This window comes from Corylus avellana, chromosome 7, assembly GCF_965113065.1.
Source record: "Corylus avellana chromosome 7, dhCorAvel1.hap1.2, whole genome shotgun sequence".
NCBI lineage: Eukaryota > Viridiplantae > Streptophyta > Magnoliopsida > Fagales > Betulaceae > Corylus > Corylus avellana.
The window spans coordinates 14,392,531-14,406,417 of record NC_142496.1 but is presented as its reverse complement, the minus strand read 5'-3'; the positions used below and the strand labels follow the sequence as shown (position 1 = coordinate 14,406,417).

At 33.2% G+C, this 13,887-nt stretch overlaps 1 protein-coding gene across 1 annotated transcript; it reads left to right on the top strand.

Annotated features, from left to right (window-relative positions):
* Positions 1-8,713: 8,713 nt before the first annotated feature.
* Positions 8,714-11,620, top strand: LOC132185896 (tropinone reductase homolog At2g29150-like). Its single transcript, XM_059599706.2, has 5 exons — positions 8,714-9,064; positions 9,525-9,732; positions 10,759-10,978; positions 11,070-11,176; positions 11,258-11,620. Exons 1-5 carry the CDS (start codon positions 8,982-8,984, stop codon positions 11,438-11,440), a joined length of 801 nt encoding a protein of 266 aa, XP_059455689.1. The 5' UTR covers positions 8,714-8,981; the 3' UTR covers positions 11,441-11,620.
* Positions 11,621-13,887: the final 2,267 nt, after the last annotated feature.

Sequence of the window (13,887 nt, the reverse complement as noted above, 5' to 3'; positions counted from 1 at the left end):
GTGCCGGCGTGATCTGTCGACGCCGGCTCATCCTCCTCTACCGGCGTTTTCTGTACACGCCGGAGAAGGAAGTTGTGCCGGCGTCTTTTGCAAACGCCGGCACAACTTCCTTCTCCAGCGTTTACAGAAGACGCCGGCGGAGGAGGATGCACCGGCGTCTTCCGCAAACTCCGGCTTTTGATCCTTCTCCAACGTTTGCAGAAGACGCTGGCACATCCTCCTCTGCCGGCATCTTCTGTAAACGTCGGAGAAGGATCAAAAACCTCCTCTGCCTGCGTTGTCTGTGATTCCCTGCAATGTGCAATATAAGCACCGAGGCAGGAAACTCAAAGATCGTGCCAATAACATCCATTCTGAGCTGTTCCAAATCAATTTAATAAAAGAAAAAAAAAAATCTTAACAGCTTTCTCCATTCAAAATGCGATTATAAGTAGTTTCGGCAGACACTACTAGGCTTCCTCGTAAATGTTCCTAAAACAGTTTCGGCAGCAAATTCACAACACAATCACGTTGAAATTTGAATGCAATTATTTACTAATAAGCATCTCATAACAAACATTCCCCAAATGCACAGAAACTTGCACACAATTAAAATATACGCAGAATCTGCATTAGAAGTTAAATAAATAAGTCAACCAACTTGATAAAAGTAAAATATAAAAATATATTTAAGATTCTACGGCCCAACCACAAACCATGGAAGTGGAAACGTATTACATACAAAGTCAAGTTTTTCCACAGAATTTTCTTCAACAATTGCTCCTCTGTTTTGGGATGTCTTGCATGCTTGAGTTCATTTCTATTGCAGCAGATGTTGTAGACAGCAGACCCCAAAGCCAAACGACAAAGCACATCTGTTTGCTTTACAGGTTTTATTACCCCATTCACTACATCCCATTTGCAAAACCTCCTCCCATATTATAAGAGAATTAGCTATTCTGCATCTAAACAAACAAAACCTCTAATTTTTCTTCATTTTCTTTCCGAGCTTCTATTACACTGGCAAAGTGCAAGGCTATGAGGTGAGTTGATATGTGGCGTAGCCACATATGTGGATGCAAAAGCAATGTACAGATTGCCTCCCAGATTTCCTTGAAATAATGCAACAGAAAACAAAATTAAAAAACATAACAGAGGAAATCAAAACCAATGCAATCTAAAGTAATGGGAGAAAACCCTTCAATTATCATGTCCCCACACACTCATCATGCAATCTTATGGACCTATTGAGAATAATATTGATCTAGGTCATGGCCTATTAGAATTATAAAAAAAATTTAACATATCAAGACTTACAACCATAATGACTCAAGCTAGATCTATAACGTTAGAAAAATGATTCCCCTCTATCTTTTCAAAAACTCCAGACCTTTTCATTACAAAATTAAAATAAGATTATAAAAAATAACAAAAATAAAGTAAAATAAGTTTATACAAGCCGTACTTAATTTCACTCATTTAACACCACGCTGGGGAGCCTAAAGTCAAAGCAATGAGATAATGTTACGCCTAGCTCACAAAACTTTATACATCTAGTATTGGTTTATAATAAAAACTCAAAACATACTCACAATGATCATACTTGCCATTTTTGTTTATAAGTATGATCCTATTTGAATTTTTCTCACTACACGGAGAATAAGTGATGTAATCAGATGCACTTGTAAAGTTGTTCTGAGTAAGCATACAAATCTAACATGCTTAGATATATTTGACATAAGTCGTAATGCTTAAAACATGGTTAATTGTCAACTTCCTTTCTGAACCAACAAGTTTTTAAATAATGAGCATTTTAATGGAGATCAATATCATTTAAAGAAGACCACAAAGGAACAAGGAACAGACTAATGTCTCCAGTGAAGATGCTCTATTATAAACTGCTGCACCAGCACGTCTTTTTGTCCGTGTTTTAGCTGAACCGATATTCTTTCCCCAACGAAGAACATTTCTGCAGTTAGATGCATAAAGGTGGAACGTTACAATAGCAATTTATAGACACAAAGAATATGCCTACATAGTTTTAGGAATGAATTCATACAAATTTTAAAAACAAATCTCTTCTTTTAAAAACTTATATATAGTGCAGAACATATAGAAATGTTCTTATGGCAGAACAAATATGATTTTGCTGGTGATGGGATTCACTATTCATGCAAGCCTCCCCAACTTTTTTCACACCATATGCTGCTTGTGCTGCTATTTTTGTTTTATTGATATGAGATCTGAGTTGGACACACCATTCATGTCCAATATATAGCCCCTCAAAGACATTCTTCCAACTAATCTGTCAAACTTTGTACTTTTATTATCCCAAAAGACACCAATAGACAAATAAATTTTTTTTTTTTGATAAGTAATGACCAATAGACAAATTATGAAGTCTTTGTATTTAGTAACATATTTTCCATTGAATTTTAAATAGGTATCATGACTTGATTCGCAATCTGAATATTACACACGACTCACTTGAAGCTAGTATTAAATCCATTATAACTTCCGAGTAAGCTATAAAATCCGTATCAATTGCTTTTCAAGAACTCAACCTTTGTAGCAAACCCATTGAGCTTAAAAAGCCTTGTCACTTATTAGCACCTAGGCCATGCTGGACTATGTAAATTTCATACTCTCAGAAAGTACACTTCAACAGATCGTATCACTAGGAAGATATATTCCTACAGCTAGAATATCTCAATGGTTAAGGAATATCTACTTGGTTATGTAAGCAAATTATAGTGTTGGTATATGCATGTGCACAAGATCATCCTCCTTTTAGAAGAACTCCATCTACTTCTCACTGGGAATGACTCTTGTAGTAGCTTCCGGTTGATGATATATTTACTATCCATGTCCCTATAAGCCACAAGATACTTCAACATAACATGATCATCCTAATTCTATCTAGTAAACCAAGTTCCCAGGTTGTCCACTCATTTTCATCTTCCATAGGCGAGCCCAAGTCCTCCTTTGATCAATTCCTTGACCTCAACAAAAATACCCTTCTTCCTACCACCCACCTACCAAAGATTCTATGTTTCACCTATTCTTGTCCTTGAACATTCCCAAAAACTTTGGGGTGAACTGATATTGGCAATGTCCAAGTGAAATGATCCACCAAACTTTACCTCACCTATTTAACCCTGCATCCCCAAAGCATATTTTCAACCTCAATCAGCTATTCTCATTCAAATGGAATGGCCTTGAACACCCCGAGATGTTTGATTATTTAAATTGAGAATGGCAGGCTCATTACTTGAGGTAGAGATCCATGTTAGATTATTGTTATATGCTTCCAGACCTCTACACAGAGAACAAAGGCATACAAAAGAAAATTGCATTTCATATCTTTACAAGATGAAGGTTTCACAGAGACAAAATTATAAAAATTTATGGAGACCATAAAATCCTCTAGTACCTTTCTTCCTCTGATAAGTAGTTCTCATTAAGAAGTTTCTGAAGCAATGCATCCTGAAATGCAACAAATGCAAATGTTTTTTTTTTTTTGTTTTCTTATCCATTTTCATAAACCCAACAAAGCAAAAGCGGAACGTAATTAAAAAGAAAATCACACAATTAACAACAGCCCACCGCAATGATTCTGGACTGACGAAACAGTCTCACACTAATAAACAAAAAATAAAATCCACATGCTAGCTTGAAAATCAATAGCAGAAAACAGAAAGGACAAGAACACTATCACTTTCATTTCCCCAACATGTCTATGGCGAGTAAGTCCATTTCTACAATTCTAGATATTTAGTAATTTATTGAGTATCCTGATACAAAAATAAATTTCCAGTTGATTCCTTCATAGAAGAGAAACACACTTTTGTTTCATAAATCTTCACTAGCATTTAATTTATTGTATTAGTCAACTTACATATTTTCATCTGTCTTATTTTATCTACTACTATAAATGAATTACATTCTACCATATTGACGAGAGAAAGAAAAAGCAAGAAGCATATGTTTGACAGGAATTACAACTAAAGAAGTGAAAGGTCCTCCCAAATCAGAATTATCCACCTCATGGTGCAATATTGCAATTAAGAGATTATTACCTCTGCAGCAGCACTCAACAGTGGCTGTGTCTCTTCCGAATACCAAGATAATGTGTCCTCAAGAATGTAATCAAGTGAACGTGAGCTTACACACCCAAAGAGCTTCTTTATAGTTGCACCAGTCATGGAACAAACCCTACTATCTTCATCATTGGCTAAGCAAACCACCAACTGCACAAATAATGTCTCTAATTGCTCATCCACATTTTTACTTGGAAAGTTGACAATGATTACATGAAGCATTTCAAGGACAGTTTCTCTTCCAGTTGACTGCTCATATTTGCAAGAGTAGTTAAGTCATTTCCGAACATATAAGAGGGAAAATTAAAAGAGTTTTTTTTTAAAAAAGGGCAAAATACCTTTTATGGTCAAAGATAAATAAATAAATTAAATGGTTTGGATCTGTATATAATACAACTTAGTGGGTATTTAAAGGGAGGCGAATCTATATATGAATTTAAGGAAATATCCGAGAAGATATCGGGGAAATAAAAGGAAACTACTTGAAAATAACAAAGTCTTTAGCAATATTTTCCTTCTCGAGTGAGGGAGAGATAAGAAGAGAGATCCATGTGGGGAGTTGCTTACAAAAATTGGGGAGTCTGGAGTGATCCATGCGAGAGATCCAGGTGGGGAGTCTGGAGAGAACCGGTGCTGTGAATGAAGGAGATGTGAGGGTGGATTTGCGAAAATTGGGGAAATTTTGAGAAGGGCGAGTGAATTCAATTTTCACCCATTTCGGCAGCTACCGCCAAAAATTTAGGTAAATGTCTATTTTAACCTTTGTTACTATAAAATTATCCTTATATTTCAAGGGTAATTGAATAATATGTGCAATTTAATAACATCACAATAATCATTAAATATAAAAATTAAATAATAAAATCCTTATATTTCAAGGGTAATTGAATAAATATGTGCAATTTAATAACATCACAATAATCATTAAATATGAATATTAAATAATAAAAGTGAATAATATTAATGTTTAATCATATAATCATTAGATCATGTTATATAAAATCGAAAAACTATACGAATTGTTAGAGATCATATGATAATACTTAGATCATGTCATCCCACACTTAGGAATTATGATCATTATGACTCAAAATTATCATATTATTATATGATAATCGTTAGATCATATTATCATACTTAGGAATTAATCATATTATTATATATATGATAATTGTTAATTAGATCATATTATCATATTTAGGAATTATGATCATTATGACTAATATTGATCATATGATCTTAGATCTTGGACAACATGATCTAATGATTCATATGTAACTAATAATAATACTAAAATGTAATGATTATATTCGTATCATATAGTAATTATATAAATAATATAACAATGGTCTTATGAGATTCATATGATCATACTTAAGAATTTGGATAACTATGAGTCATAATGATCATATATATACTTATCATAGATAATCTTATAAGTCATATGATATATATATATATATATGATATTAAGAGGCATTAAAAATTTGAAGGAGAAAAAAAATATATTGAAATGATGAAGCTGTTCAATTCTTCTCGTAGTGCTTTCTCACAACGCTGGGATATATATATTTTATTAAAAAAATATCTTGCTGATAATACTAATTAAAAGCACGCTAAGAAAACTTAATTAAAAGACGAAAAAAAAAGAACAGACTACAAATTTGTATATATTAATTACTTTGGCTAAAAGCTAAATAGAAAGTTAGTTAAGAGTGTCACATAATATTGTTTGATGAATTTTTAATATAATTATATTAGTAATTTTTCTCTTTTTTGTGCAGACATGTCAAAAAAATTATTGTGCATATATATATATATATATATATAAAAGATGAGACAATCATATTTTGATATATATGATTGACTTATTTATTTTTTTATTTTTTTAATGAGACAATCAGATTTCGATATCTGATCTATTCTTTTTAAAGATTGGAAGATAAGATTTTCATATGATCATCTTTTTTTTGTTTAAATGATCGTACACTTAAATTTTAATCTAATCATCTAAATTATTTATTTTAAAAGATCATAAGGTCAAGTTTCATACAATCTTAGACTCTCATATAATGATTATATAAATCATATAACACAACCACCAACAAAATTTATTTCCTTAAAGGTAAAACTTCAGATTGTAAGGGGTTAATTTTTTTTTTTTTTGAAAAGGAATATACCATACTCATTTATTGATAAAAAAAATAATAGTATGATAATATGAGGCATTAAAATTTTGAAATTTATGTTAATTTATATCAAAATATCGCATTAATTAATGACCTAGACATAAAACTATTCATGCATATTGAATAGTTACGACTTTGATGTGTAATCTTTTAGTGATCTTTTAGCTTCAGTTAAGATCTTTCAAAACGCTATGTTTTGTGATTGTAAGAGTTTTAATGCTCTTGATTCCTCTATTAATGAGATAAGAATGATTTTCCTTAAAAAAAAAATTAATGCATATTGAATTAACCAAAATAAATTCAAATTTAATGTATTTTTTTTTTATATTTTAAATATTATTTTATAAGAATTATAAGGAATCTTGACAAATTAATGTAAATATGAGAAGTTAATAAACAAAAATTTCTTTCTTTCAAATAAAATTTGAATTTTTAATTCAGGATTGATACCAAATTTTCCTTAACTATCCTTAAATGTGCATAATAATTGCTCAACGTTTAAATAACCTAAACATAAAGTTATATTATTTGAATTTCATTAAACACTAAGTCAATAGTAATTAATGCTAAAAATTAAAAATGGTGTGTTTTGGTATTGGCTATTTAAGGATTTGTATTTAAATCACACTGAACCGTTCAATTTTGTTTTGATTAAAAAGTGAGTCGTTGATGCCGATGCGTGATGGGATATGCACAAACTCAAAAGGCAATAATCTTATGTCCTGCATGTCCATCAAAGCACAAAGATCCAACGATTTCATTTAATCATCAACTAATTAAAATTTGAATTTTTAATTGAAGATTTGTTACCAAATATTTCTTAACTATCCTTAAATGTGTATAATAATTGCTCAACATTTAAATAACCTAAACATAAAATTATATTCTTGAATTGCATTAAACACATTATCTTGAAAATTACATTATCTAAAATAAATAATAATTTCATAGATAAATATTAGTTGAACCCACTCTCTTTTATTTTATTTTTTGAATTCTTTTTTCTTTTCTCTTAGTGAGAATTAATATTATGTTAAATTGTTAATGACAACAGTAGGAATTTACAAATATAATATGTTAGTCATATAATTAATTAAATCGTATATGATATTACTAAAGAAGATCAAAGCAAGATATTGATTTGATTTAGGAGTACCGTTGATTTGTAGAGATTTTCAAATATTTAGATCATTTAGTTGAACTTAATTTTCAGGACAATGATTTGCATAGATAGATATTAGTTGAACCCATTATCTTTTATTTTTATTTTTTTGAATTCTTCTTTTTTTTTTTCTTAATTGAGAATTAATATTATATTAAATTGTTAATCACATGCAACTGTAGGATTGTAGGAACTTACAAATATAATAGAATAGTCATATAATTATTTAAATCATGTATGATAATTGATCGAAATTTAAGGAGAAAATCACGACCTTTAATTAATTTACGAAATTGAAACGCAACTGTACAATATATTCTTCTCACATCATTTTCCCAAAACATTGGTATATATATATATATATATATATATATATATATAATAAATAAATAAAAAGACCATGTTTAAGCCTTTTCATGGTGGGCAAGGCTTAGGTGCCCTTGAAAACGATCGCGTTTTGGTCAATAAAAATATAATTTTTTATATTAAATATTGAAATAATTAATAATTAAAAAATAAAAATATTAAGAAGCTAAAACTATTAAAAAAATTAAAAAAAAAAAAAAATTAAAAGCAAAATCAAGGGTGGCCTTGGGCCAAAATAGGGTGGCCGGACCACCCCATTTTGGCCAAGCCTGGGGGTGGTCCAGCCACCCCAAGGGCTAAAAGAAAAAAAAAAAAAAAAACACAAAAAGGTTTGGTTTTGGTGTAGCCGAACCACCCCCAAGGGCCTCCGCCCACCGTCTAATTCCTTCTCTCCTTTCCCCAATTTTCTTCATCTCTTCTATTTCATTTCTTGACTTTCTTCTCCTTCTCTTTTCTTTATTTAATCCCCTCTCCTTAATTAGCAGATTTCATAAACACAGAGAGAGTACAGGGAGAGGGTTGATCTGAGATAGAAGTTGAGGGAGAGGGCGAGAAAGAGAGAGAGATGGGAGAGTCAGAGTTCAATGATCGAGATAGAAATTGAGGGAGGGCGAGAAAGACAGAGAAATGGGAGAGATAGACACAGTTTTTTAATATTTTCATTTAAGCATTATTGATTATTTTAATAATTAATGTAAAAAGTTATTTTTTTTATAAAACAAAGTGTGCGGTAGTTTAAGCCTTGCCCTTTCATAGTCTGCAGCTACTTAATTACAAAAATAAAAATAAAATAATAACAATGCTTGGCAGCTGTTAAGCATTAGACCAATAATGCTTGCCAGCTGATTTCACCCACTATGCAATTAGCTCCACGTGTCCAACTTGATTGAATAACTGCAGACCTATTTTCACTCTTCCTTCCTTCGAAACCAGACTTCCTCTTCCTTAATTCCTCTCTCTTTTAGCAAACCAGACTTCCTTCCTTCCTTCAAACCAGACTTCCTTCCTTCCTTTCTCTTTTAGCAAACCAGACTGGCGGCCGCACAAAACGCCGGCATATGATGTTTTAGACGGCGTTTTATAAAAATGCTGGAATTGGAAACGCCGGGAGAATCTGTTTTTTGTAGTATATAATCCATTGGGAGAAGAGTTGTTAAAGTAACAAAAGCATAAAAGAGTGGTCAAATGGCTGAAATTGGTAGCAGAGAAAGCAGGTGGTCTCTTCAGGGAATGACAGCTCTTGTTACTGGTGGAACTAAAGGAATCGGGTTCTCTTCTCTCTCTCTCTCTCTACTACGATCTTTTTCTGGTTTCTGTTTTCTGCTTCAAAAATCATTCTAATTACTGCATATTTCTAAAAGGGCATCGGTTGGTTTGTTTCATTGAACTCTTTTGCTTTTGGGATTTGGATTTTGTGGCTAAAAAATCTGTTTTGGGATTCAACCCTTTATTTATTCATTTTCTTTTTAAAAAATTTGGGGCAGAGAAATAAGAATCCATGGCTTGGCTTGACCTTTACCCCAAAAAATCTAATTTATTTTCTCATCAGAAAACAAAAGGAAAATACTCTCTTGGTAATTGTTTTGTGTATGTAGGAAAACACTTTGGAACTCTCTTGCTTGTTGCCATCATCATTCTATAGCTAGGAAATTGTTGTTTTGTAAGGAAATATAACTTGTGCTTTTACTTTTGTTTTGTGAAAATTTAGTTACTATATGTTGTTTTCAGGTATGCTATTGTAGAGGAATTGGCAGGCCTAGGGGCGACCGTCCATACATGCAGTCGAAACGAGGCCCAACTCAATGAATGCTTACATGAATGGAAGGCAAAGGGATTTCGAGTCACTGGTTCCGTGTGCGATGCAGTGTCTCGAGCCCAACGAGAGGAACTAATTAGCACCGTCTCGTCACTATTTAATGGCAAACTCAACATCCTTGTAAGTTGTAAGGCCTCTATTTGGTTATCATCGTCGCATTATGCATGGCATTTTACAGCATACTCAAGATTGATTTGCTCAATTGTAAACTATCATCCTATCTTCTGGCACCCAATTGTAGGGGTGTACACTGCTCTAGATGGGCGGTTATTGAGGATAGGCCGTAGCAGAGAGCAACTGCCTCCGCCTCTGCCTACTTTAAGACTGGCATCCACCCATTATGGGTAGATAACAAGAAGGGCTTGCCGCTCGCCAGCCTGTGTTACGAACTGGGCCATCCATCCGTAACACGGGTGGGTGGTGCCCACTCTGTTAGGCGATGTGGAGCTTTGTTTTGCATCCAACCCGGTTTGCACCCGATCGATTCGACATTGGAAGTGTTACGGTTTAAATATAATTTTTTCTGAGGCTTAGTTCATGGAGGGTAGAATTTTTGGCCTTTTTTGTGTTTTGACCATGTTGGGTTGGGGGTCTTATTTTTAATCGCTATGGTATTTCGGGTTTTGTGCCACTTTATATATCCCTGAATATTTATGCTTCCTGTATTGTTTTATCGAAAATATAGTGAAACTTCATTAAAACTCTTTAAACGCAACACTTAGTGGTGAACCACATAAATCTTTATGTTGTGTGATTGCTTTTTTTTGCGTCTTATTTTTCGCATCTCACCGATTATGGGAAATATGATTAATTTCCTAATACACATTTACTATCCTAGTTACAAATTTAAATCTTTAATGTTTTCTATTCTATGTTAAAATCATTGACCCTCATTTTGATCAATTCAATAAGCAGCAATAGTGCATTTAACCCTCATTTGAAAAAAAAGAATACTCATTTTTTCAAGATCCATCATAAAACAACCAAATTGATCAATGCAATAATCAGCAATAGTGCAGCGACTTCCTTTGTGCTTTTGCATTTAACACTTCCATAAATTATACACACACACAAAAAGCTTTTATTTATTAATTACTAAGCCGCAAGCGTTAATAGTGTTGTTTTTACTTTGATGTCTGGTTCTAGATAAACAATGTGGGAACCAACATACCAAAAACGACCGTAGGGTACACAGCTGAAGATTTCTCATTCCTCATGTCTACCAATCTTGAATCTGCTTATCACATGTCCCAACTTGCTTATCCTCTTCTGAGAGCCTCGGGAGCAGGAAGCATTGTTTTCATTTCTTCTGTTGCCAGTGTAGTAGCAGTAACTAGTAGAATGAGTATATACAGTGCAACTAAAGGTAATTTCATTCTACTGTTTGATTATCATATAAGTTTAAGAGAAGCATTATAAGATCCGATCAATTGTTGTCTAATATTATTAATCTTTAGGAGCCATGAATCAGCTAGCAAGAAGTTTGGCATGTGAGTGGGCAAAAGACAACATAAGGAGTAACTCTGTTGCACCTTGGTTTATTAGAACCCCCCTAACTGAAACTGTAAGATTCTTTTAATTGTCTGTGATTGTTGTAGAGGGAGATTAAGACATGACAAGAATCTATTTTCTCTTCTTTTTGCAGGATCTGAGGGATGAGAAATTTTCTGTGGCTATTGACTCTCAAACCCCTCTTGGACGTGCTGGAGAGCCAAAGGAAGTTTCTTCCTTAGTGGCATTCCTATGCCTACCTGCGGCTTCTTACATAACTGGTCAGAATATTTGTGTTGATGGTGGAATTACAGTAAATGGCTTCGTAGTGCCCTAAGCATGCTTTGAAACAGCTAAAAATGATGTTCAACTGCTCCACTAGAATGTGCTCTTATTGATACAACATTTGTATCGAGGGATGTGTATAATCCATGCACTTCATTTTCAAGATCAAAAGCAGTAAATCGTGTAAAACCTAATTAGACAATAAAATTTCATACATGCACATCTTTTTTTATCTCCTTTTCTTTTTTATTTTTTCCCGTAAATAAATAGCATATTATTAACTCCTAATCCATGCCAAGCCATTTGGGGTCCCTGTACTACACTGCAGAAGGTCAAGGGAATCCATATTGATGATATATTTTAATGGATGATCACACCATAACAAGTGTGGTTATCCCCACACTCAATCATTTCCTTAGAAGGTAATAACTTTTATAGAGGTCGGAAGAGAAACGGTGCAACTTTGGATGAAGAGTTATGGGGGTTGGAGGACGAAATTGACATTCATTCTCTTTGTTTTACTCCTGGATTTATCCTTCTAAACACTTGCAATCTATTCTCTATAGAGTTCCTTCAATGGTATCAAAGCCAAGCTTTGGAATAAGACAAAGATAATAGAACAAAGTCTAAGATTGTTGTACAACAGATAAACAAGACCATCATTGACAAGTTTTCAATTTGGCTTCAACAGTGGCTTTTTACAGTCTTCATCAATCGATAAGCAAACTGCAGAAAAAGCCTTTAACAATTAGTACTATGGGTGTTCTAAAATATACTAGGAATGTAGAGAACTTAAGGAGAAGGAATCTACTCAAACAAAATATAGGAAAGATTTCCTCTATTCTCCATTGACAAAATTAGAGATTTTTTCTTTAGAGAAAACTCTCACCAAAACAGAGGAAATTTCTTCTTTTTCGAGCTTTTAGAGTAAAATCACAAGAAGATCTACAAAGAATTAACCATAACCAAAGGTATATTCCTCCTTTTTGGCTGTTGCCAAAGCATCACAAGGAGTTGGCATTCACAATTCCTATTTTCTTGCGATATGAGATCTCAAGTGACCGGCGCTTGTGAGACTTAACCATCCGAGCCATACTCTCATTATCTGTGCAACATAATAGTGCGTCATCACCTCGTATTAACCAAAGCTGGCAAGGTGAATAATGAATATAATAAATTAAATATTACTAGTTGTTAGGTTTTAGAGTTGGTAAATTCAATGTCAGGACATGTTGTGTTGTAAAGTTTTAAGTTTGGGGTTGAGTTGGTGAAAATTAGTGTTGGAATTGAGAGATTGAAGGTCTAGTACGTTTGAGATGATATATTGTAGTTCAAACGAGAGTGTGTATTTAGTGTCATAATACCTCGATTGCAGTCATGATCAAATCAAGTTCGATCAGAGTATTAAAGGCACGTCCAGTAAGTGTCAATAGTAGTCTTGTTCAAATGACAGGATCTCAAAATGCTTTGATTGACGTGTTGTTTGAGCATGTTTAATCACTGATATGCAAAAATTATGAAACCCTAGATCTCGTTCGAATGAGACTGCGGCAAATTATTTTAACGTTAATGACTTACCCTAAAAAATATAGTTTTCTCCCCTTGTTTATGCCTCATTAGCCATGATTTTCAAGGAACTTGGAGGCTATTTCTCATTGTTCTTGCAGAAGTTCCTACAACACCTTTGAACCTTAAAAAGTTTATTCCATCAACTTGATTTTCATTGTTCAAACCACAGAAAAGCCTATAGCTAGAGTTTTGTGTTGCAGTTGGTCAAGAATGTGATTCCTATAGAAGAAGATCTGAGGTTCTAGAACCACTGCGATAGGAGGTAAAAGAGTCGTTTGTCAAGATTTCATATTGAGTCTTGGAAGTTATAAAGATTTCGTAAGTAAGATGAATATGAACACACATTTTACATGGTGGGTGCCTTAAGGGTTGACTTGCCCACATAAGTTGTTTTACTTTTGAAGAGTTTGTATCCAAAATCTTTGTATGGATTTGTTTTATGTTTGCTTTGATTTTGGTATTAATATATGTGGTTTTTAGCTTTAAAGTTGATAACTTTGTTAATCATTATTTTGATTTTTCTTTCTTTCTTTTCTGTCTCTTTTTCAATTGCAACTTTACATGTTTTTTTTTTTTTTTTTTTTTGTTTTTTTTTTTTTTAATTTTTTCTAAGCAAAGAAGGGTAGGGGGAAATGACTACAAAGGCGGGTCTCTCCCACTCTTAATCCAGAAGGAGGAGAGAAAAGGGGAACAAGCGGGAATGCTTCCAAACACATGATGGGAAGCGGACCATTTACTAACCGAGTGTGCTCTCGAATTAGCACATCTTGAAACTTTCGACGCGGTCCAACTAGCAAACTGCAGCAGATGCAAGCGAATATTAGCAATCACAGGGGCACAAAGCCAATCTTAAAAGAGAAGATCTCAATCTGCAACTTTACATGTGTTACTTGTTTATATATATATATATGTATATATATTGAAGATTCA

What these genes read in the sequence shown, in the direction of transcription:
- LOC132185896 (XM_059599706.2), top strand. Translation starts at nt 8,982, where the DNA reads ATGGCTGAAATTGGTAGCAGAGAAAGCAGGTGGTCTCTTCAGGGAATG. An exon ending in GGTGGAACTAAAGGAATCGG is followed by an intron (nt 9,065 to 9,524) that starts GTTCTCTTCTCT and finishes TGTTGTTTTCAG; the next exon opens with GTATGCTATTGTAGAGGAAT. An exon ending in ATGGCAAACTCAACATCCTT is followed by an intron (nt 9,733 to 10,758) that starts GTAAGTTGTAAG and finishes GTCTGGTTCTAG; the next exon opens with ATAAACAATGTGGGAACCAA.